Source organism: Natator depressus, chromosome 7 (assembly GCF_965152275.1).
Source record: "Natator depressus isolate rNatDep1 chromosome 7, rNatDep2.hap1, whole genome shotgun sequence".
Taxonomy (NCBI): Eukaryota; Metazoa; Chordata; order Testudines; family Cheloniidae; genus Natator; species Natator depressus.
This window is the reverse complement of record NC_134240.1, coordinates 27,858,895-27,882,660: the sequence shown is the minus strand read 5'-3', so window position 1 is coordinate 27,882,660 and position 23,766 is coordinate 27,858,895. Positions and strand designations below refer to the sequence as shown.

The following is a 23,766-nucleotide window of genomic DNA, read 5'->3' as shown; positions in this document are numbered from 1 at the left end:
AGCAGCAAAGGTACTAAGACTTTTTATCTAATTATTTGTAGCAATTTATTTAAATATTATAGAGTGTAAACAAAACAAAATAGAAAAGTTTAGGGTCAGAAATAGGATCAGCTTATGAACTTCAGTTGTAAAGTGCATTACAATATATTGGAGAAGGGCTGAACCCACAACCTTAAATTCAAACTCTTTCCATTTTGAAACTAGCTCCGGATCCCATTGCAATCATAGGAGTCTTTCCACTGACTCCAGTGGGGTTTGGATCAGAATGTTGGCATGGGAGACTCAGCTTTATTATCCAAACCCACTCCTGTAGTTTTGGTTCTATCTATCTATCTATCTATCTATCTATCTATCTATCTATCTATCTATCTATCTATCTATCTATCTATCTATCTATCCAATATGGCCCCCATTACTGTAGTATCTGAGCGCCTCACAATCTTTCGTGTATTTATCTATTCACACAACACCCCTGTGAGGTAAAGTACTTTTATCCCAGTTTCGTAAATACCCAAGGTCACACTGAACCCAAGGTCACACCCAAGACCCAAGGTCACACTGGAAACTTTGGAGGAAACAGAGAACTAACTCAGGTCTCCCAAGTCCTGTGGTAGCACCTTAACCATGGACAATCCTTCCTCTCTGAGGAACTAGATGTGGCCTAATTTACAACTCCATTTTGTGTGCATCAAAAATCTCATGAATATGCCCCCCACCATCATAGGATTTCAGCCCAAGTCAGTAGCCGTTCTTGGGAACAGTTGATGTTGTGAGAGTTCCATCATTATGGGGTAGTTTCTCACAAGTTCATCTCATAAAATTTCTCCATTGTTTATTCCAAACCCAAATTGTATCCATGGTTCAACCTGAAACGCAAATTCTGAATCTTAAAACTTAATCTGAATCTAGATCTGGTTTACTTAGATATATGTTGTTATGAAATGAAGTGCAATGCCATGTACTAGGTTATGCAATATTGAGTTGGCTTTGACAAATGCCCTAATCTAGTGATGTCACAATCTGTTAAACGATATGAAGATTATATAGAAATGTTCAAGACTAATTTGTTAAAGTTTTCATTTTTTGTTTTTTATTTGGTTCTAAACTTGAACAAAATTATCATCTTTCTGGCTGCACTTGGTAGTAATGCACACAGCTGCCTCTCAGATTTCTTTCATAGTTTCATATATACACACACATGTACACCCACAAATCTCCCACAAATCTTTAAGTTCAGATACTGTAATATTTTTCCATAGAATAATGCATTTGTTTTTGTTCTAAATTTCAGTCGACGCTGGCGTCGCTGGAACCGATTCAATCGAAGAAAATGTCGAGCTGCAGTAAAATCTGTCTCGTTTTATTGGCTGGTTATTGTCTTGGTCTTTCTGAACACATTAACTATCTCTTCTGAGCATTACAATCAACCTGACTGGCTGACACAGATCCAAGGTACAAGCAAAGATCATTTTTCCTGTTTTTAACCACAGAAAAATGAAAGCTTGATTACTTCTGCATTTTGCCATTTTGAAGTTTATTTGCTATCCTTCAGTACATCCAGGTTAAAGAAATTGATATAGAGAATGATCAAATGTTTTCTATTTCCACATCTGCAACACAGCTTAATGACATAATGTACACGCAAAATCCTACAGTGCCAAATTGTAAGCATGTGCCATTATGCTTTAGACATATTACCATTATCAACCCGTGTGATTAAAGATAAGGAAGGACAAATGTTAACTTGCACATCAGAATAGGCTGTGAATCATTTTGCCTTAATTCCAGTCTGGGTTTGAACTATGTTTTTAGCTGGGATAATTTACACAATAAGTTGGAAGGATGTAGCATTTTTCGATCAAAGGGAGGGATTATATACCTCATGCAAAAAATGGTGTCAAATGCAAAGAAAGCAATTTGTATTTCCCTCCAAAGAGATAAGATAACTGGCATGGAAAATGGATAAAAATTAGTCAGAATATGAGATCTACAAAATAAATCAGAAATATCTAAAACATTATAATTTTCTGAATGTTTTGTTCCAGATATTGCAAACAAAGTACTTCTGGCGTTATTCACCTGTGAAATGTTAATAAAGATGTACAGCTTGGGCCTACAGGCTTATTTTGTATCCCTCTTTAACCGTTTTGATTGCTTCGTCGTTTGTGGTGGCATTGTTGAAACCATACTGGTGGAGTTGGAAATTATGTCACCCCTGGGAATCTCAGTATTTCGCTGTGTTCGTCTTCTACGTATTTTTAAAGTGACAAGGTAAGATTACGAAATGCATTTTCCTGCTGCTAATTTTAGGGGTACTTGTATGGTGATCAGCAACTCTTTTGTAATATTTCATCACGCACTGTTCTTTTACAGTTTTTTTTTGTGTTAACACACGCATTTTAATTTATAGGCACTGGACATCCCTGAGCAACTTGGTAGCATCCTTGTTAAACTCAATGAAGTCCATTGCTTCACTGTTGCTTCTGCTTTTCCTCTTCATCATAATCTTCTCATTGCTTGGAATGCAGCTGTTTGGAGGCAAATTTAATTTTGATGAAACTCAAACAAAACGGAGCACCTTCGATAATTTTCCACAAGCTCTTTTAACTGTATTCCAGGTAACTTTCTTTCACCCCCTATGAAACGTTTTACCTTTGAACAACAAAAATGTTTAGGTAATCTTGTCTCCTGAAAAAAATCACAAATACTATTTATTCTGTTTACTTTAAGTAGCATTCTGCTCATCATATTCAATACTCTGGTAATTTTGCACCATTTGTACCATTTGTTCCATATCTTATTTGATCTATCTATGCAACATAGCTTTCATGTTACTTCATTAAATTAAGTCTTCTTTGTCCATCAAAGACATGACTAGAAATAAAAACTGGAAGTTATTTAATTTGAATTAATGTTTTTCCTGTAAGCTTGTTAACCATCTATTTTGTGGTAGATGTGTGTATTTCTAATGTTCAACGACTTCTTAGTAGGATAAATTGAGAAACATTGTAAAAGTATATATCTGTGTGAATCATATCACTTCATATCATAAAAAACTAAATATGGATTTCTTTAAAGGGACACTATCAGTTTATTATTATATATATTTTAAAACATTCATATCTGTGTTACTACTAACTGATTATTAAAACTAAAAGAATTCTTACAGTTTAACTTCCTTTTCACTGTTTATGGTGTTTGTTTACTTTTTGTATTTCTCTCAGCGTGGGCAATGAAATTAGGCTAGTCTCTTTCATTTTTTATTCTAGTTATTTTTGCATTTAAGGTTATAGGCATTAACACAATAGTGCAGTGTTTGGTTTGGGTGAATATTTGGTTGTGTGTCACAATTTCCATTCACTCAAACAGAGATTCCGTAGAATGATGCTTGAAACAAACAAAGAAAAAGCTGTTTGGAATGAATTTAAAAATAAAGACATCCTAATGAGAAATATTTCTGTAAGTCTTAAATTTCCTTAAAAAATATTAAAAATAATGGGTCACACTTAGCCTGACAGTGTTCCTTTGAAAACTTCGGTTAGTGTTTCCAAACTCAGGAGCTTAAAGTCAGGCTGCTACATCCATATCCAGGCACCTAAATAAATGGCCTGATTTTCAAAGGTGCCAAGCTCCCACAGCTCCCAAGGAAGCTGCTGGTTACTGAACAGCTTTGAAAAACCAGAATTCTTATTTAGGTGCCCAAATATGGACTTAGGAGAATTAAATAGTGGCCCTTGTGCATGTATGACTTTCTTGCACTGTCACTTAATTGTCTGGGGAGAGAGTCATGTAGCTCACAAAAGCTTATGCTCAAATAAATTGGTTAGTCTCTAAGGTGCCACAAGTACTCCTTTTCTTTTTGTGCTGGAAATGGCCCAACTTGATGATCACTTTAGATAAGCTATTACCAGCATGAGAGTGGGGTGGGAGGAGGTATTGTTTCATGGTCTCTGTGTGTATATAATGTCTTCTGCAGCTTCCACAGTATGCATCCGATGAAGTGAGCTGTAGCTCACGAAAGCTCATGCTCAAATAAATTGGTTAGTCTCTAAGGTGCCACAAGTACTCCTTTTCTTTTTTCTTTTTGTGAATACAGACTAACACGGCTGCTACTCTGAAAATTGTGATGGGGTTTTTTTGAGAGAAAACTAACAGCTTCTAAATTGCTGAAAAATATATACAGTATCCCTGTAATCTGTGTTCTGATAATCAGGCCTCCCACACTAATGCAAAATAAAGTGCTAAATGCATAATAGACCAGCTGTAAACTATCCTCCTCTGATCTAATCAATTCCTTTAGATTTCATCCGTTGATACAGCAGCAAAGTTGCAAGAAACAGTAGAAAGTAGGAAAATTATTCATTCTCCAATAGCATTTGAGCTCCAATTCAGTATAAACCCCCCTCCATTTAAAGCAATATCGTAATGACCCCAGTCTCCAGTTAGGACTCAGATTGGGACAATTTAATTTGAAGGGATAACACACTATGATGTGTAGTTTTGGAAAGGGTTTGTGGCCAACATTCTTTAAAAATGGGTGCCTAAAATTAGTCTCCTAAGCCATACTTAGGTTCCTAAATGAGAGTCCAGATTTTCAAAGGTGCTGAGCATGGAGGCTTCAATAGGAGCTGCTGTATATGCAGCACCATTGAAAATCAGGACACTTAGGTGCCTACATAAGAATTTAGCAGCTTAATTTTAGGAACTCTTTTTTTTTCTAGATCTTGGACCATAAGTGTAGACATACGGTTCATTGGCATAAATGCTTTATATAGATGGAAACTGGTAAAGCTAAACCAAGAGATTCTTATTTAAATGGAAATATTAAAATATTGCATAACAACAAACAGATTACTACCATGTTTACTATATAAAGCATCCTATGCAGAGTGATCAGTTAACATTTTCATGTTATAGAAATGGCTGTGTGTGTTGTGTACAGAGGAAACATAAAATCCTCTTTCAGTCTTTTGACTGTTGAGTCAGTAAAGATGAATTTGCTTGTTAGATTCTAACAGGTGAAGACTGGAATGCTGTGATGTATGATGGGATTATGGCATATGGTGGCCCATCGTCATCAGGAATGGTCGTCTGTATATACTTCATTATCCTCTTCATCTGTGGTAACTGTATCCTTTCATTTCTTCAAGTGACACTGGCATTCACTGTAAGCATTTCTGAATAGAGCAGTGAATTTGTGTGTAAAGAGGACTGAACCATTATGACACTTAGGACACATATCTGCCCTCTGTGTAACTGAGTGAATTGCTTTGAACGGTATGCACATTTTCTGTACTACATTTCTTCTAAACAGGAGCTCCCTCCGGCTCCCGTTCCCTTTCTCTGCTTTCCCTAAACAAATCAGACCCCTGCCAGCTCCCTAGGTGTCGCCATCTCACCACTCTGACAAGAACCAGCACATATGCCCCTTCCTCCTCAGTGGACAGACAACCTCATTCTGTCTGCTTGTCTTATTTTGGCCGCCATCCCCATCCTGATCCACAGAAGTGCTCTGAACTCCATGTCAGTAATGTCTCATCCTTCCCTGATTCCACCTTGTTAGTTCTGACACTTTCTGAACAAATGACAATGGATGGAAGTGGGTCACAGGGAATACAGGTTACATTGCAGGGGGATCCTAGCAGTAGGAATATGTAGCTGTTTGGCACTAGTTCCACCAAAGTGTTTGCCCTCCACGCCCCCGATCTTCCGAAAGCTCTCCTTTGTCCCCAGTATGGCATCTTTCAGTGGCTACCCAAAACTCCAGTAAGCTCTCATACACTTCTCCTAGACACAACTTAGTACTGGAAAGGTTAGGAGTCAATAGATATGGCAAAAATATTAGACTTCTTTTTACTATATTTTTATGCTCCTTCTATTGATATTCACACTTCATTGATATGGGCTGAAGTACAGAACTTGACATGGAATGTAGCACATATGGAAAATACTGCAGTGTAAAAATCAACTTGAAGTATCTGAATTAGTATCTAAAAACATTGTGTAGTAGGTGGAACTTGTCTATGCCCATGTAAACTTCAATTTTATTTCCTTTCTAAAATTAATGTTATAAATGACTAGTCTTTTGCTCAGCAGTCCGCTGTATATTCTTGTTGTGATAGAATCAATGGGCTTAAAGCATCACTAGCGTAACTCTGTTGTCTTAAATGCAGTTACAGCAGGCATTAATTTGGCCCAGTAAGTAAAGGTATTATAAGCACTACATCCAGCTCTGTAAAGTTATATACTTAGTTTGGGAGCATGGGTTTCATGTCTGTCACACTGTCATTTTTTCATATTGATAAGGAATAGACCAACACAGTGTGGTAATGCATAATGTCCTTAAGATTATTTGAATCAGATATCTTGCTAAATGTCTTTTTGGCCATTGCTGTGGATAACTTGGCAGATGCGGAAAGCCTGAATACAGCTCAGAAAGAAGAAGCAGAAGAAAAGCAGAGGAAAAAGAATGCCAGGTAAAATAGCACTGGGGTGCTAGCTGGGAGTTCAGTATTCACCCACTTACAAGTGTGTTGAATCCTTTATTTGAATATCTTGACAGGGTTAATAGATTATTAATTTAAGAGAAAAGGAAAGAAGATACCATACTGGGTATCTTGGGATGATGGAATGAATGGTGATAATCCATCTGAGGTTTAAACATTGGAATATAGGATTCATTGTGCAATTAGAATATGATTGTATCCCTAGATCTATATGTGCAACTTCTGTTTAGACCAATTCTGCAACCTTACATAGACAACAAGCAAATCTCCAGCTGAAGTCAGTGTAGTCCCATGGAAACCAGAAGAGTTGTGTGTAAGAATCCAAGAGCACAGTATATCCATTAGTATTCCTATAAAGACAATGCATTGCATTTTTAAGGAATTAGTTTCTGGAGTTATATTTAAAAGGATAATCTGTTGAATGAATCTAGTGCACTGGGATGAAACACACTTTATCACCTTTGTATGTGGTATGTCTTCTCTGTAAATGTCCCTTCAAATCAAGTACCTATATTTCTGTAGGCATGACCTCTTCATTTTTAATAGAGTGGGTAGAATAAGTTAACAATCATTCTTTCATCAGTCTTTGCTCTTTACTTAATGGGGTTTGTTGTTTGGTTTTGTTTTTCTTTCTGTTTTTTTTTTTTTTTTTTTTTTTTTTTAGAAAAGAGAGTCTGGAAAATAAAAAAGGTGACAAATCAGAAGGTGACCAAAAGAAGGCCAAGGATAATAAGGTGTTTATTTCTATAAAAATATTTTATACTGTTAAAAAGTGGCTCTGTTGTTCATGCCAATAAGTTCTTTTCAACACAGATGTGCATGATGTGATTTCTTTTTTAGGGCCACATTTTCTCCTAAGTGTTTTTCCCCCACATAAGGGACAGGAAGCTGTCAGGGAACAGGGTTTTCATTCTCACAGAATGGGCAAAGGGTAGGGACCACAGAATCTGCTGTTCACATGAGATCCATGTAATTTCAGACCACCTCAAAGGCCCCAACCGTTCCTACGGATGCATAGCTCCTGGCAGAATGACTGTACCTGCTCCTCCCGATCCCCTACAATTTCTCTGGGGAGAGGAGTTTTAGAGCATAGAATAAGTTAACATTGTCAGGTTTAGCATAACCTATAGCTTTAGGCTCCTTGCAGATTTCTGCTGGAAAAGTCCTTTAGAAGGCAATACTGAATTATAAACTTCTTATGGAATTTTCAAACCACTCCATGTAATTTCCATAGAACCCTACCAGTTTTATCCCTATTACATTCTGCAGATCTTTTTGCCTAAGTGTAGAATCACAAAAATGTATATAGGGTTTAAAAAACCAGACTTTTAACAAAGATTACAGCTTTCCTCTCTTGCTCACTTCCAAAGTGATCAAACCATCATGGCTCTGTTGATACACTGAGAGAGTAAGCATGTACCTGGCTTCTTTGGTATTGAATAATTTATTTGTTTTGTTTTTTGGATCATCTACATGCATCAATTAAATGCTGAAGTTTAATTTTCTTCTGAAGTGTCTTTTTGCCATTGCCATAGGTTACAATTGCTGAATATCGAGAAGGAGAAGATGAGGACAAAGACCCCTATCCACCTTGCGACGTACCAGGTGTGCCAGCAAGACTATAAACATGTTTAAGTCAGTACATTGAAATGTAAATGTACAGTCACATTTACCATTACCTTGTCTTGATTCAATTCCTTTGAAGTCAGTGGAGTTAGACCCTCTGATGTCAACAGTTATACTGGCCTGTGGAATGCAGTGCTATTGCTTTTTCTACAGCCCATTTAGAGAGTACACATAAAGTCTGATGGCTCATCTAATAATAGTTATCTGGATTTGGGGCAGAATCTGGAACTTCCTTGAAATGGGTAGATGTCATCTTATGAGCTTCTGATGGCTTCCTGCTAACACACATTTCAGTCAGAAATCAGGTTGCTTCTGTCTCACCAGCTGTAGAGCTGTTACATACATCCTACTACCTCCCACCCGCTCTGTGAACCCTTAATCTAGACACATTGGCAAGTGAGGACAGACGCAGGGATGTTAATTGAGAGGCTGCAATTTTATTAAACTTAACACAGGGGAGGGGCACTACCCACCTTGTTACCCATACTCTCATCTACTAGGCATTTTAAGTGGTTCCAGTGCAGGGGTTGGAGGGCTCCTACCATATAACCCACAGGTTGGGATAGATTCTTCTCAGCCTAGCCCTAGGACTCAGCCTTCTCTTCTGAATCATTTCACACACCCCAGGAAGGGGACAGATGATATTAAAATGGGGGGAACCTTGACCTACGAAGGCAACAAGGTGTCCTCCTATCCCATGAGTGCAAGGCCCATCAGCAAAATCCCAGGTCTTTTACTTCTGGGAACCGTCCCTTTTAGCCTTTTCACCAAGGCTAATGGTCCACTAGTTGCAACTAACTAACATCCTACTAAGTACTACCACTAATGACTGAATTCTATTCCTATTAAATCTAACTGTGCTTCGAGGATGCTGTGAGGAAGGTGAAAAAACCTACCAGGCCTCTGCCAGTTTGGCCCCAACGGGAAGAAAATATTCTTTCCTGACCCCCAAAACAGGCACTTGGTCAGACCTGCAGCATCTGCAAACACATTCCCAAAACTACATCTACAGGAAGTGAGGATTGGGCTGCTGAAATAGAGCTCCACATGCCCCAGGGTAGGGTTTAAATTAATGAAATGAGAGAATGACGGACCAATCAGCTCCTTACCTCCCCCCGCTGACCAGTGAGTGGATAGAGTCTCTGGCGGGGGGAGGTGTCACTTCCAGAATGTGCTGTCCTTTCCCTTTCTAATGGGGCTGTCCCAATCACTGCCCATCTGGTTTTGCACCCACTGAGGCAGGTGAGTGGCATTAACATCCACCATTGTGCAGAGTCCAATTACTTGGACTTTATATACAGGAAAGTGATAGGTTATGGGATGGGTGGAGGGAAAGCCACCAATCATTGCAAAAATTAACCTAAAGCCACTACCCCTCTCCATCTAAGATGTGGTAAGGACTTTGACTCACTGCACTGACTTTCAATAGGAATTAGGCACTAAATGACTATGAAAAGCTCCCTAAAGAGTCCCTTTGGTGTGTAAATTGATTAATGAAAGATATGTCTCTGACACCTATGGGAATGTTTTTGTATTAATTAACAGATTTTAAACGCCATTTGTTGAATATATATTTTAATACAAGCAATAATTGTATATTGTTATGAACAAAAATTTAATCTTTTTTATTTTTAGTAAAAAAGTGTTTAATTTAAAGTAGGTGAAGATGAGGAAGATGAGGAAAATGAACCAGAGGTACCAGTTGGCCCACGTCCCCGAAGAATATCTGAACTAAATATGAAGGAGAAGATAACACCAATTCCTGAAGGGAGTGCCTTCTTCATTTTCAGCAGCACCAACCCGTAAATATCACCTTTCTAAATGTCACTTCTGTGCCTGGGGGCTTCATCACTGAAGAGCAAATTCTGCCCTCATTGAAGTCCAGGGCAGAACTCCCATTGACTTCAATGGGAGCAAGATTGGACCTTACATATTTCATTAAATAAATGAATTTGGTTCCTTATATCCCATTGGTATGGTGGTATTTTCCAAAATTCAACTTTGAAGATAACAATAAAAGCAAAGATGAATGAAAAAAATAAAAATAAAAACAATAAAACCTGGATGCTTTAGGGAATTGGGATTGGGATATAGAGCCTTTCATCTCTAGGTATGATTCCAGACTTGGGCAGTGGTGAAGAAAGCTGTTTTGTTAGTCGATGGAAACTGTGACCATCTAAAAAAAGGAGGACTCGTGGCACCTTAGAGACTAACCAATTTATTTGAGCATAAGCTTTCGTGAGCTACAGCTCCACTGAATGCATCCAATGAAGTGAGCGGTAGCTCATGAAAGCTTATGCTCAAATAAATTTGTTAGTCTCTAAGGTGCCACAAGTCCTCCTTTTCTTTTTGCGGATACAGACTAACACGGCTGCTACTCTGAAACCTGTGACCATCTAGTAGCTGTTCAGTTGTGCATGTGAAGTGAGTAGAGTCCACGTTATAAAACCATCAACACAATTAGCAATCTCACTGGCAGTCTCAGCATACAGGTTAAAGAATGACTTGGCTTGGAAACAGAGTTACCATCTCACCACTAGAGGTCCTTCCAGGTCAGGTTTGAGGAACATTTGTGGAGCAGTGTATGTGTGGGGCAGTTTATTCGACTGCTGCCCTTGTTATATCGATTCAGTTAATAAATGACTTCAGTCTCCAGACCTGTCAAGCAGCACTTTTCACAGAAAGACAAAATTCACTAAAAAAGTAAGTTATTGAAACTAAATAGTTTAAAACTTACACACATTCAACTTTAATTTAATAATAAATAGAGCTCTTCAGACATTAAGACCAGATTTCCAACAATGCTGAACACCCACAGATCCTGTTGACATCAATAGCCCAAAGTCATTATCTTATAGTCCTCACACACCCCAAAAATCCTCTTGACTTGGGGGGAATTTTGCTTGCAAAGGGACTGTAGGATTGCTTTGTGGCTTTTCCTTCTCTAAGTAAAGCAGGTAGCATCCGATGAAGTGAGCTGTAGCTGTAGCTCACGAAAGCTTATGCTCAAATAAATTGGTTAGTCTCTAAGGTGCCACAAGTACTCCTTTTCTTTTTGCGAATACAGACTAACACGGCTGCTACTCTGAAACCTAGGTAGCTTCTGTTGTCATGGAAGGTAATTAACAGTACCAGAACATACAGAAATCCTCTATTTACTAAGAGGAGAATAGATTCCTTAAGAACCCACTGACTTCTCATGGGAAGCTTTCAAAACTATTTCATTCTGCTGATTCTGCTTTCCCACTGATGTAAACGTGGAGTAACTCTATTGAAGTGTTCAGCTGGAATGAGACCCGAACTGGGTTCTATGACTCTAATCCTGTGTAAAGCTGAAATCAGCATTACGTGGTGGCTTCCTAGTAGCAAGCACAATCTTGGAACAGCTGGTAGCCTCATTAGGAAATTCTGGTTTGAATAGAGCCCTGGCGTATCTAAATGAGACACTGAGTCCAGTCCAACTCCCACAAAGTCAATTTAGGAATACTTTCATTGGCTTTAATGAGAGTTGGTCCAGACTCATTGAGCCTGAAATTAAGCCTTTCTCATTGAGCCTGAAATTAAGGCTTTACTCCTTCATAGGAATATCTGCTAGCATGGACCCCTTTGCATATGCGCAGTGTGGCCCAATACTGGGGTTTTAAAAGAAACCTAGAGGAGTTAGGCATCAAAATCCCATTGAAAATCAGTGGGAACTGGGAACCTAACTCCCTTAGACTCCTTTGACAATCCTAGCCTCAAAGTCTATGGGCCAGATTTTGAAATCCTTTACCGAAGTTTAAATCAAAGCAGTTGCTCTGGATTTACCTGGGTATATCTGAAAGCCGAATCCAGCCCTGCTCTTAGAATTGTTGCCATAAGCTTGGCAGAGAAGTTTAGAACACTTGCTCTTTGTGAGCCCTGCCTGCTGTAAATTATTTACACATGCGTATTTTTCTGCCTCTTTTTCAGAATTCGAGTGGGATGCCACAGGCTCATCAACCACCACATCTTTACAAACCTCATCCTTGTCTTCATCATGCTCAGCAGTGTTTCCCTAGCGGCAGAAGACCCAATTCGCAGTCACTCTTTTCGAAATAACGTAAGCAAAAATACATAGATGAGTCTACATAACAAATTTTTAACTTATTATGCCTTTCTCCTGACTGATAAGTAATCATTATGCTTGGAATATGCTTATTTTTATAGTGTAGACCTACATGATAGCACATTTTAACTAGTCTACATATATTTGATTTTTTTTTCTCGCTACACATAGTAAAATGTTAAGTATTTTACAATTTTACAAAGAATAAAATACTATTTATACTACCTTTACTAACTAGCGTGGATCCCTTTGAAAAGTAATGCATGGAACAGAGAGAGCATATTTTAATTCTAAATGAATTTTACTTTTTATCTGTGTTGACGTTATGGGTCTGATCTTTTCTCATGCAAATTAGTTATTTCAATTACATGAGTAATTGGTGGCAGATAATTACAGGCCACATGTAAATAAAAAAATCAAATGAACAATTTAATTTTAAAAAATTATGACATGAAAAGCAGAACATTTTAATTCATTTTTTAAAAGTGTTATTATTTGAATCTGATTTTGAATATATTTTCAGCTTATAAATGTACATTATACACCCTGACAACGAAAGAAAAAGGTACTAGGTAGAAATGTATCTGTTTCTGGAGAGCCACGTGTTACATACATTGGTATGCAATTCATCTATGAATAGAAATCTCTTTTCTCCTGTTCTCCCATTTTCTTCTTTCATATATGCAAGAGTTATCTTATGATGAATCCACAGACATATGGACAGCCCTATCACTTCTGTGTATGAAGATATTCATACATTAACAAAGTAATACTGTTCAGCAGTTGCAGTCTGATTTTTAATGGTCAGCTTGAGAAATTGTCTTTTTCTTTCTTTCTTTCTTTCTTTCTTTCTTTCTTTCTTTCTTTCTTTCTTTCTTTCTTTCTTTCTTTCTTTCTTTCTTTCTTTCTTTCTTTCTTTCAAATTCAGAAATATAAAACTTCTGCTGTATTCATCTTAAATGTCTGAAATGACCACTACGAAGTGGTTAGGTTGGATGTGATTTATACATATGTTTTTCTACTTAAATAATTTTAAAACAGTAACCACAGAGTAAAAAAAAATCACTATAATTCTGGGCACCCTTAAGGTTCCCATGAAAAATGGGTGGGTGAGTTACAATCCAACAAAAGAGGAGCTCATTTGTTAAGTAAATAACCATGTTACCTAAAAATGGCTCCCTATAGCTGAAACAAGCACTGTACCCATCTAGAGTACTCTGTGCTCTTGAGTTCAACAGGAGCTTTGCTTGGCACTCATATACCATGGTGATGGGTGACCTTATACAAACTGAGTTAGATACAAGGAGTGCATACTCCGGCCCAATATCATATCTCCTAACATTTCACCACTGCTGCATATCCAGCATTAGTGGTGATGTAAAGAAGAAGCCCCTCAGCTTCCTATCAGCTTTATACACTTTATATAAGTATGAAATTATTGTTACGAAAAAGAAATGTAAAGAAGCAACCCTATAGGGTAGGGATCGACAACCTTTGGCACGCGGCCCATCAAGGTAATCCCCTGGCGGGCCAGGATGGTTTGTTTACTTGCCACATCTGCAGGTTTGGCCGATCGCCAGTTTCCATAGTTCACCGTCCCAGGCCAATGGGGGCTGTGGGAAGCGGCGCGGGCTGAGGAATGTGCTGGCTGCCGCTTCCCGCAGCCCTCATTGGCCTGGGACGATGAACTTCTGCCAGTGGGAGCTGCGATGGGCTGAACCTGCAGACACAGCAGGTAAACAAACCGTCCCGTCCCGTCAGGGGCCTACCTTGATGGTCCGTGTGCCAAAGGTTGCTGATCCCTGCTATAGGGAATACCATATAGGGAATTTTGGGTTGCTATGACTGAGCTTATATCACCAGGCCCCCTCTTTCTCTTGCCTGTAGTTTGATGTACGGAGGCTGCTCTGCGGCTCCAATAGCCTCTTCAGACCCTGCAGAAGGAAGATGGGGCAGGATCAGAGGGGGATTGAATAGAGCCCCTGACCTCTTCCAGGCCTCAGAAGGTGCATCTACACTGCAAATAAAGACTTGCAGCAGTGAGTCTCAGAGCCCAGGTCAACTGACTTGGGCTTATGGGGCCTGTGCTACGGGGCTAAAAATAGCAGTGTAGACATTCAGGCTCGGGTGAGAGCCTGGGCTCTGAAACCTGGAGCGGGGGAGGGGTTGCTGTGTGGTCCACAGAACTTGGCGCTTGACAATAGAAGAAAAAAAATGTTTTAAAAAATCTTAACTTTGTTTAGAGGTAAAAAGAGGTCAGAGCACAGACACTTGTATTCCTTCATAAAATATTCAGTGGAAGTATGTGCTTTTCCTATCTATACAATCTGGTTAAGTATATTCTTATAAATAAGTCACACTAACAGATAAGGAAGAGACAGCAAGTAGCAAGTCCTTGAGTTCCACCCACAGTATGAGACTTACTCTGGAAACAGTTTGAAGGGCTGAATACTGTCTTTTGCAGCTAGAAGAATGCTGAGCAGGTGTAGCTCCTGAATAGACAGGCTGTAAAGGATTATCCCTTTGCAGGGGGCACACAGGCAGAACGCCTGAGAGAAGTAGAGGTGGGGCCAGGTGTGCTCCTTGCCCTTCAGAGATGTGCAGTGTGTTGCGCCTATACTCCGGCATCTGGATTCTACATTGACCTAATGCATACAACCATGTTTCCCACCAGTGGCTGGGCCCAGTGAGTAAAAGAACCTTCTAATTAGTGACAGCAACTGGTGCTGTTCTGTTAGCTCAGGTGGTAGGGACTTGTATTTTGAAAGCTGAAGTCCAGAAAGTGCTGAAAAGTTTGATCCTTGCTGCTGGAAATGATATCTCTACAAATAGGGCCCCATTCTAAATAACTCTCAAGCTGGGTCTTGAATTCCAGTAGGCCTCAGATCTGTTCAGTGCAAGCTTTGCTAATGGGGCTTCATGCACAGGATCACATCTTCTTTTAGAGGCTGACCCATGTGACTATGGGAGCCTTCTGCTCAAAGCTGAAGGAGTTACTTCTTTAACTCCGTAGTGTCCGGTGCTTTTGGTGTGAATGTCCTGTGTTTGATCCCCAGCGACAACCATGCTGTCTTTACCTATGCTATCATAGCTCATTATATTAGTAAGAATGCAGAAAGAGGGGCTGCCTGCCTTGGCTATATCTCTGACCCAGTAGGTCATACTTTCTCTGTGTGCTAGCTGACGAGTTCAAAATGTGCTACCCCCAGTGTTTTGCCTAGCTCCAACACAGATATAGTGAGGGGAAAAAGTGGTTCTTGGTGACCTCTTCCTTCCATTGCTAAAATTCAGAAGGCAAAATAAAACACTGTTGTCATGCTGCAGTGTAATGGTTTGCAATACTTCCTTTCATATTCTAGAATAGGTCTCTTGCCAGTCTTTGCTGAAAGGCTTTGCTATTTATATTTTTTCAGCTATTGCAGGAACCAGAAGCATCTGAGCTTTGGCTGAAATGAAAAGTAGATTTCCCTGTGTCTAATCTAATATGGGCCCCTTTTCCCTGTTGTCCATTATTGAATTTTCCCTGCCATTTCATTAGCTGCTGATCACTGGCATCATGTTTCTGACCGGAAGAACAAATGTGTAGTTGGGTAATTCCCCTGAAAGGAAAACTAATGTTGGATTGCTCGTTAGTTGCCCTGGGTAGGTGCTAAAGATAAATGCACTGTTTCCTTACACAGGTGAAATCCTCGCTGTCTTGAAGTCCATGGCAAAGCTCCCATTGACTTCAGCGGAGTGAGGATTTCATCCAAGGTCATTCTGAAAGCTCTGCACGTCACCTTTGACTCTACTGTTATTTTTATTTAATTTTCCATAAATTACTCACAGCTATATATGCCAAAATACAAGAGAAAAAGTAAATGCGTTAGTAGATTTTAGGTACTTTACTTATTCATTAATTTTGCTATGTGATCCTGTAGCCAGTACATACTGCCTACCACAGCAACAAAATACACATAGCAATATTTAGACTGATTTAGTAAATCTGACAAAGTATACGACAGTCTAATTTTTTGATTCAATACTGTGATGGAAAAAGTACATTATTAATAAGCTTTTGTTTGTGTGAGAGCCTGTCAGTATATTGGAATCAGAAGAAAGAACATCTGAAAGCTGATAGGTAGGTCCCTACCAAATTCACAGTCCATTTTGGTCAATTTCAGTCATAGAATTTTAAAAATCATAAATCTCATGATTTCATATATTTAAATCTGAAATTCAGTGGTGTTGTAACTATAGGGGTCCTGACCCAAAAGGATGTTGTGGGGGAGGGTCGCAAGGTTATTGTAGCGGAGTCTCAATATTGCCAGACTTACTTCTGCGCCGCCGGTGGCGGGGTGCTGCCTTCAGAGCATGGCCAGCAGCCACTGCTCTCCGGCCATCTAGCTCTGAAGGCAGCGCAAAAGTAAAGGTGGCAATACCATGACCCCCTACAGTAACCTTGCAACCCACCATAGCCCCTTTTTGGGTCAGGACCTCCTGTTTGAGAAACGCTGGTTTCCCACATGAAATCTGTATACTATATACACAAAAGACCAGATTTCTCGGGGGAGACCAGGTTTCACGCGGGACACCAGATTTCATGGTCCGTGACGCATTTTTCATGGCCGTGAATTTCATAGGGCCCTACTGATAGGAGAAAGGTCTAAATTGAAAGAAAATATTGCATATTTGGTCCTATCATTTTATGATAGAAGAAATCTCACTTTGAACTTAGTAACTTCTAATGAACTTTAAAATAAACAAAAAATAGTTATGCAGCAGCTAAAAGTTCAAATTACTTTGCCTACATTTCCCAACTAAATTCTTAGATTAAAGTAGGTATTTTTGTGCATGTGATCTAAATTGTAAATATTTATTTATAGATGGATTTCTTACTGTGGCACATATTATACCTTGCAGATACTTGGTTACTTTGACTATGCTTTCACAGCCATCTTTACTGTTGAAATCCTGTTAAAGGTAATGAATTGTTAATTGATCCTTGTTAGCTCAATAGCAGCTTTAGCAATAATGTTTGTAACTTTTTGTTTACCTTCCAGATCCTAGGGTATGCAGATTATGTCTTCACTAGTATGTTTACATTTGAGATCATTTTGAAGGTAACAGGTTTATAAAGAAGTTTGTTTAAAAGGATTTTCCTTGTGTGTCACCTACCAAGAAAAGGCACTTGAAGTGTTCTCCACCTTTTCCCTAAACGATCAAAGCTAAACTCTTTTTAAACCAAAGGATTTTTTAATTTGACAATATTTTATAGTTTTGATTGGTTATCTTTGACCTTTGGGTGCATGTAGAAGCTACTTTTTATCATCACATCAATTTAATAATTCATTTTTTACCCTTTTTTACACTTACAGTTTGTCAGAAAAGGGAAAAATAATTCACTGCGCATGAGCTTTCCTCCTCCTTGTTCTGGCATTTCCAAAAAGATCATAAATCTTTTAAAGAGGGAGCATGGATTTTCTCATTTCTCTTGCTGAACTATATTCATAGAGCTAAAATAGTAGACAACTATTTTCTTGCAACAGGACTTGCAAGATATATTGCGTTTATTTATAGTCTAAGATACTTTGCATTTTACCTTATCTTGGGCATACATTTAAATACTCAGAAAGGCATAAATATGCTTGCTTAAATGTATTACCCATGCATGAGTTCAGAACTGATATTTGAATGTACAGTTTGTGTACTGATTATTAAGACCATACACTGGGGCTCCTCAGCTTTTAGATATATGAAGATTACTCGGGCAAAGCAGCAGTAAAACTAGGGTTTATGTTTACCTGGTGCAGTCTAGGTGACAAATGGAGAATGAATCATGAAGAATAATTAGATATGTATAAAACACTTTTTTAGAGCTATATACATTTTATAGCCATCACAAGATGCTTGAAAGCTTCATGCAATGAACAACAGCCATAAGTCACTTGTTGACTAGCTTTGACATATACCAGTGAATTTTTGGTACAGTAAGAATCCGTACATAAACTTTGCATTTCCAGCTGAGGATTAAGCATAACAAAAACTCTTCTACCAGCTTTGTTCATATTGGTTTGTTCTTTTCACAGTGCATTTTGATTAATACCAGATAATGCAATATTTGGGCTGTTTACAAGATAACCTGTATTTTATATAGTAAACTATTTTTATATTTGTAAATGTTCACCTACTCCTGCTTATATCCCGTGATTTCTTATATTCAGTAGTGAGGAGCCTGCTAAGAAAATAGTAAATTAGTTAATAGTTGTAAAGAGCTCTGAAGATGTAAAATGCTAGCATAAGTACTAAGTATTCTTATTATTTATTATTTCATAGTTCCATAGAGTTTAAGGCCAGAAGGGACCATTAGATCATCTAGTCTGACCTCCTGTATAACACAGGCCATTAAATTTCACCCAGATACTCCTAATTGAACCCAATAACTTGGGTTAGACTAAAGCATTTCAGTCCCTAGGGGATGAAACTGCTGTGAGCCCCAGACAGAGGACAGGAAAGACTGAGGGGTCACCAATGTACTGAATGGCAGGGAACTGATCAGGTGAGACATGCCCAGATGAGCCCAGCAGAAGATCCAAGCTCCATGCTGCCAAGGAAAGTGAAAACCTCCTATGGTCCTTGCCATTGTTAAATCAAAGCAATGCTGAGAGATGAGCAGAGAGAATTATACACTTGACAAAACAAGTAAAAACAGTAAAGTTGCTGTACTAACATGTCTCAAACTTTGGCTATGCTTACTTAGGATTAGAGCTCTCCATACTGTCCATGCTGGGTTTTGCACTGTGCTTTCTGCAATGCCAAGTCCTGTTGCTAAACACTCACAACAAGAGTTAATTCAGGGTTAAACATGTAGTGAACATTATGGTACAATAATGCACATCTCATTTAAATTCCAGACCAAAAAAAAAAGATGAAACTGGAGTTAATGTAACTTAAAGGTAAAATATATTACAAGAAAGTTATAATTATCCCCAAAACAAGCATTAAAACCAAAAAATTCAGAGTTAAGATTAAAACATAAAGAAATCCATAGTAAGATACAGAAATACGCAGTTAAAACACACATGAAACCTTAACTCTGCCCTATAGTGACACCACAGGGGAGGGGCAGAATGAAAAACTCTTTAAAATGTAAGTATAATCTAATGTGGGATCATCAATGTTTAAAAAAGCCTCTATCATTATCATGTAGTGTCACTAGAAGTAAATTCTCAGAAAACTAATTCTGATCTCAAAGAGTAAGTGCAGTAAGTTGGGGGAGGATATGTAGTATTAATTTCATACATAGCAAAGACATTGAATGTCTGCTTAAATGCGAATACCCAATTCAACCTTAATTATGGGGGAACTGGGGCTGGGTTAGCTCCTGTTGCAAGTCAAAGTAGTTTCTGGGCTAGTCTAATTTTCATCAGCTGGAACAACACTTATGGTCCATTTCACTGGCGCCACAACCACTCCAACATGTCCCCATGTGGGGGTCAAGACTGAATACAGAAGCAACTATACAAACCTATGCCAATCAACTGGTTCCTTTAAACCAGCTGTCCATCTTGTTTGCTCTCCTGGAGCAGTGCAGAGCGGACAGAGCGAGACTTCTGCCAGTTCTGCCCATGGCATACCTATGTAGGCCAGTCAGCACTCCTGTGGAATTTTGTACAAAAGAAAGAGACAGCAGCGCTAGCTGAGCACAGAGCAGTAGAAGCTCGCCCTGTTGAGTACATTCTGGGCAACTACTGAGCTTCCATTGAGTGAGAGCTGCAACAATGTTCAACTCTTCTCATCCACTTCCAAGCCTTGCCCTTGACCCTTTTAAAGAACAAGCTGGTCTTTTTGCATAATGGTTTTTGTCAAAGACTTCAAATGGGACTTATAATTATTAAAGCAGAGAGCAACCGTATAAATATGGTGAGACTTAGATCTGTCTTTTTATACAACTCTATCTTTCAGTGTGGGAGTGTCCCACGTTACACTAACTATGAAGGTGCTCACACACTATGGTGATGGGGATGGAATGAATAGACCGACAGATATATGGATAGGTAGAGGATGTGCTCTATATGATCATGTGAGAATACAGTTGTGAATATTATGTGGACTTTATTGTCTCCATACATCTCACTTCAATAAGCCTCGGGCTTGTATTAAATCTAGGTTTTTGTTCTTCTACCTTTGGGGATATTTAGCAGGTGAGCAACATTTGGCTTACAAAGAGGGAAAGATTAACAGGAAGATGAGAACAGAAGGACATATAAAAGAAAGAACAGTCTCTGGATCCAGCAGCCCTTTTCAGGCGTGTAATGCCCACTGAAGCTAACAAGAGCTCTTGTGTGAAAGGGCTGCAAGGATCAAGCCCATAAACAGTGATATATGTTGTAGGACACATATACTTATAACTTGTGGAATCTTTTTTTAAGGTGTTCACTGATGGAGCTGATCACCACCCTGGGACAAAGAGCCACTCCCAGTTCAGTTTATAGCCTCTTTCCCCAGGGCTCTGTTTAGTCTCCAACACAAAACAAAAAGGAAATGTAGGACAATAACAAAATTAATAGTCTTGTTCTTGGCTGAGACCGTGGGGCATCTGGTCTCTGGTAAATGAAGGGTCTGGACCTTCCCAGCCTAGGACTTGGATCCATGGGGCCTTCCTGCAGCCTTCTGCTGCAACCACAGGAGAATGTGTGCCCCTCACCCACTCTTGGAGCCGGGGCCATCATTTATAACCTCCAGCTGGGAATCAGACCCAATCATTGGGTGTTGTTCAGCAGGGTCTGCTGGTTCCAAGGACCATGCCTGATGGGCTTTCCTCCAGAACAGAGCCAGCTGTTCCCACATACCCCTTGGTCCTTAAGGGTATGTCTACATAGCCAGTGACGGCCTGCGGAAGTGAGCCTCCAAGCCAGAGTCAAGACGCAGGACTCATGCTACAGTGCCAAAAATAGCTGTGCAGTCAGCACTTGGGCTGGAGCTCAGGGGCTATCTCCACCCCAAGGCTTCAGAGCCCAAGCTCCCGTCAAAACTGCAATGTTTGTACTGCTATTTTTAACTTGAGCCCCATGAACCCAAGTCTATCAACCTGGGCTTAGCGGCTTGTGGGCTGTGTAGAAATACCCTAAGGGGCCAGACCACCATGTTATAGTTTGGCAGCTTTTTCTTTCTAGGTAATGAATGAGAATTATGGGCCCAGTACTATGAGATAATAACAAGCACTTCCTGAGAGATACTGAGTGCCGTCAATTCTCCTTGAATTCAATGGTAGTTGAGGGTGCTCAGCAATTCCCAAGAGGTATTTAGAACCTTAGAAGATTAGATTCTGTATTCACATAGCAGATGAACTGGGTCTATCTGATGACCAGGTATTTTGACAGTACCCACAACTTTTGTTCAGATTAGGTGTGGTACAATCTATACCCATTAAAATCCATACATAAAAAGAAAATTCTATTTGAAATGCCTGTTTTCTGATTATAATTGGTTTAATAGGTTTCCATCTATCCATTTTTGAACCAATATATAACCTTAATTAAGTTAGAGATATCTGTAATAGACTTGAGTGTTTTGTACCACCCGAGAACATCTCTGTGCTTCCCAAATTCTGCCTGCACCCAAGGCCAGGGCAGTCTCTAGCATAATATAGAACAGGGGCTGCTCTAATTAACTGCAATCTCTTGATAGCTACCTGTGGGCTACTTCGCACACGGGAAGGGCTGTCGCCCTCAACACTACAGCTACTCCTTCCCCTATCCCCTGATACACCCCTTTGTGAGCCAGCACATCCCCTACAGTGGGGGCAGTGAGGGGGGACAGCCTAAGGCCGCATATAACAGCCCTACACTGCTTCTGCATGAGATTTTTCTTCCAGGCTTTTGCAGCCCCTTTACTGTGCTATGGTAAAGGCCTAATCAGTTCAGCTTTTGTGCACACACAGAAGTGTAACATTTTGATATCCGGAACAACTACCACATCTCATTCTGTAGCTTAAGTACAAATTGTTTAATTTGGAGGAATATATATTCAGACTGTTTTTTGTATATTAATTATTGTAACCGATAAAATATTTGATTATACATTTGCAGCCTCAACAGATGTCTTGTAAACAGCCTAAATTTCAGGTTAAATGAAGAAAAACAGAGAGTAAATGTGTAACCATTCTATTTTTAGATGACAGCTTTTGGAGCATTCCTTCACAAAGGGTCTTTCTGCAGGAATTACTTCAATTTGCTGGATTTGCTAGTTGTGGGTGTTTCTCTGGTGTCGTTTGGGATTCAGTAAGTATTACAGTTACATTTTAAGTGGCCTATATTTTTTCCTCTGGGGTTTTAAAGTAAAAGTGGCCCTTTGTAAGGGATTAGATTCTGCCACCTTTATTCATACCTTGAGTCTGGGTGTGCAGAATTAGCATTTAGTTACTCCCCCTCCACCTCCAGAGCAATAAAATGTGGCATAGAAAATGTTATAATTCAAGTATGGGCCAGCAGTAAATTACTACTTCCCTACCTTCACACCAGAGCAGGATAAGCTGAGGGCATTGTGCCTGAGAGGGGTAACTCACAGAGCTACTCCTTGGTATGTTGCAGCTTATGCATAAGGCTACGATTTTTTCGGCTAAAATGTTAATACATTTCATGGCAGAGGTGCAGGAAAAGAAATATGTGTCATGCAGGGTGGGGTACTGTTGGAGAGTGAGCTCACCCCACGCTCCCTCTGCAGCAGTAGCTCCTGTCCTGTGCGGCTGGGACCAGCTCCCTGTTCCAGGCATTGCAACCATACCCATGTGGTCACAGTACCATTCGGGTTTGGCATATCTGCTCCTCTGTTTCCATCTATGGAAGGGCAGATACATCAAACCTGAGTGGTGCTGTGACCTTGTGGGTCAGGTTGCAACCTGGAGGGGAAAGGCACCATCACTGGCCAGTGCAGGGATCGCAGACTTTATTCAAATTCACAATTAGTGAGAATACCATGATTTCCATGACAAAATAGTAGCCTTGTGCCATTTAGAACTATAATTGGTGGTGAAGCAGGATTTTTTTACCCTTGTGATCAGGCAAGCCACAGCCATCCTAGAATAGGCTCCAGCTCCCACTACTTTGTCGAGGGCTCAATTCTGCTGCACTTGAAATCAACAGTAAAATTCCCATTGACTTAGAAATGAGCAAGAGTAGGGCATCATTAACTTGTTCCTCAATTTTTATTCCACTACTCTACCTATCACTGGTTGCTCTAGTATCTCATTAATTATGTTATTCAACGAGGCAGGTAGTACCACACCAGTCATAGACTTCAAGGTCAGAAGGGACCACCGTGATCGTCCACTCTGACCCCCTGCACAACACAGGCCACAGAATCTCACCCACCCACTCCTGTAATAAACCCCTAACCTATGTCTGAGCTATTGAAGTCCTCCAATCGTGGTTTAAAGACTTCAAAGTGCAGAGAATCCTCCAGCAAGTGACCTGTGCCCCACGCTGCAGAGGAAGGTGAAAAACCCCCAGGGCCTCTGCAAGTCTGCCCTGGAGGAAAATTCCTTCCCGACCCCAAATATTGTGATCA

At 39.6% G+C, this 23,766-nt stretch overlaps 1 protein-coding gene across 1 annotated transcript in view; it reads left to right on the top strand.

The window, feature by feature from the left end:
- Nucleotides 1-23,766, top strand: part of CACNA1D (calcium voltage-gated channel subunit alpha1 D) — a 329,318-nt gene that overhangs the window by 207,618 nt on the left and 97,934 nt on the right. The window contains exons 12-22 of the mRNA XM_074957788.1: nucleotides 1,292-1,452; nucleotides 2,046-2,271; nucleotides 2,411-2,618; nucleotides 5,009-5,129; nucleotides 6,362-6,476; nucleotides 7,171-7,240; nucleotides 8,042-8,111; nucleotides 9,790-9,934; nucleotides 12,084-12,213; nucleotides 17,122-17,181; nucleotides 22,375-22,481. Coding sequence (XP_074813889.1) covers nucleotides 1,292-1,452; nucleotides 2,046-2,271; nucleotides 2,411-2,618; nucleotides 5,009-5,129; nucleotides 6,362-6,476; nucleotides 7,171-7,240; nucleotides 8,042-8,111; nucleotides 9,790-9,934; nucleotides 12,084-12,213; nucleotides 17,122-17,181; nucleotides 22,375-22,481 — 1,413 coding nt within the window. The remainder of the gene's footprint in view (nucleotides 1-1,291; nucleotides 1,453-2,045; nucleotides 2,272-2,410; nucleotides 2,619-5,008; nucleotides 5,130-6,361; nucleotides 6,477-7,170; nucleotides 7,241-8,041; nucleotides 8,112-9,789; nucleotides 9,935-12,083; nucleotides 12,214-17,121; nucleotides 17,182-22,374; nucleotides 22,482-23,766) is intronic.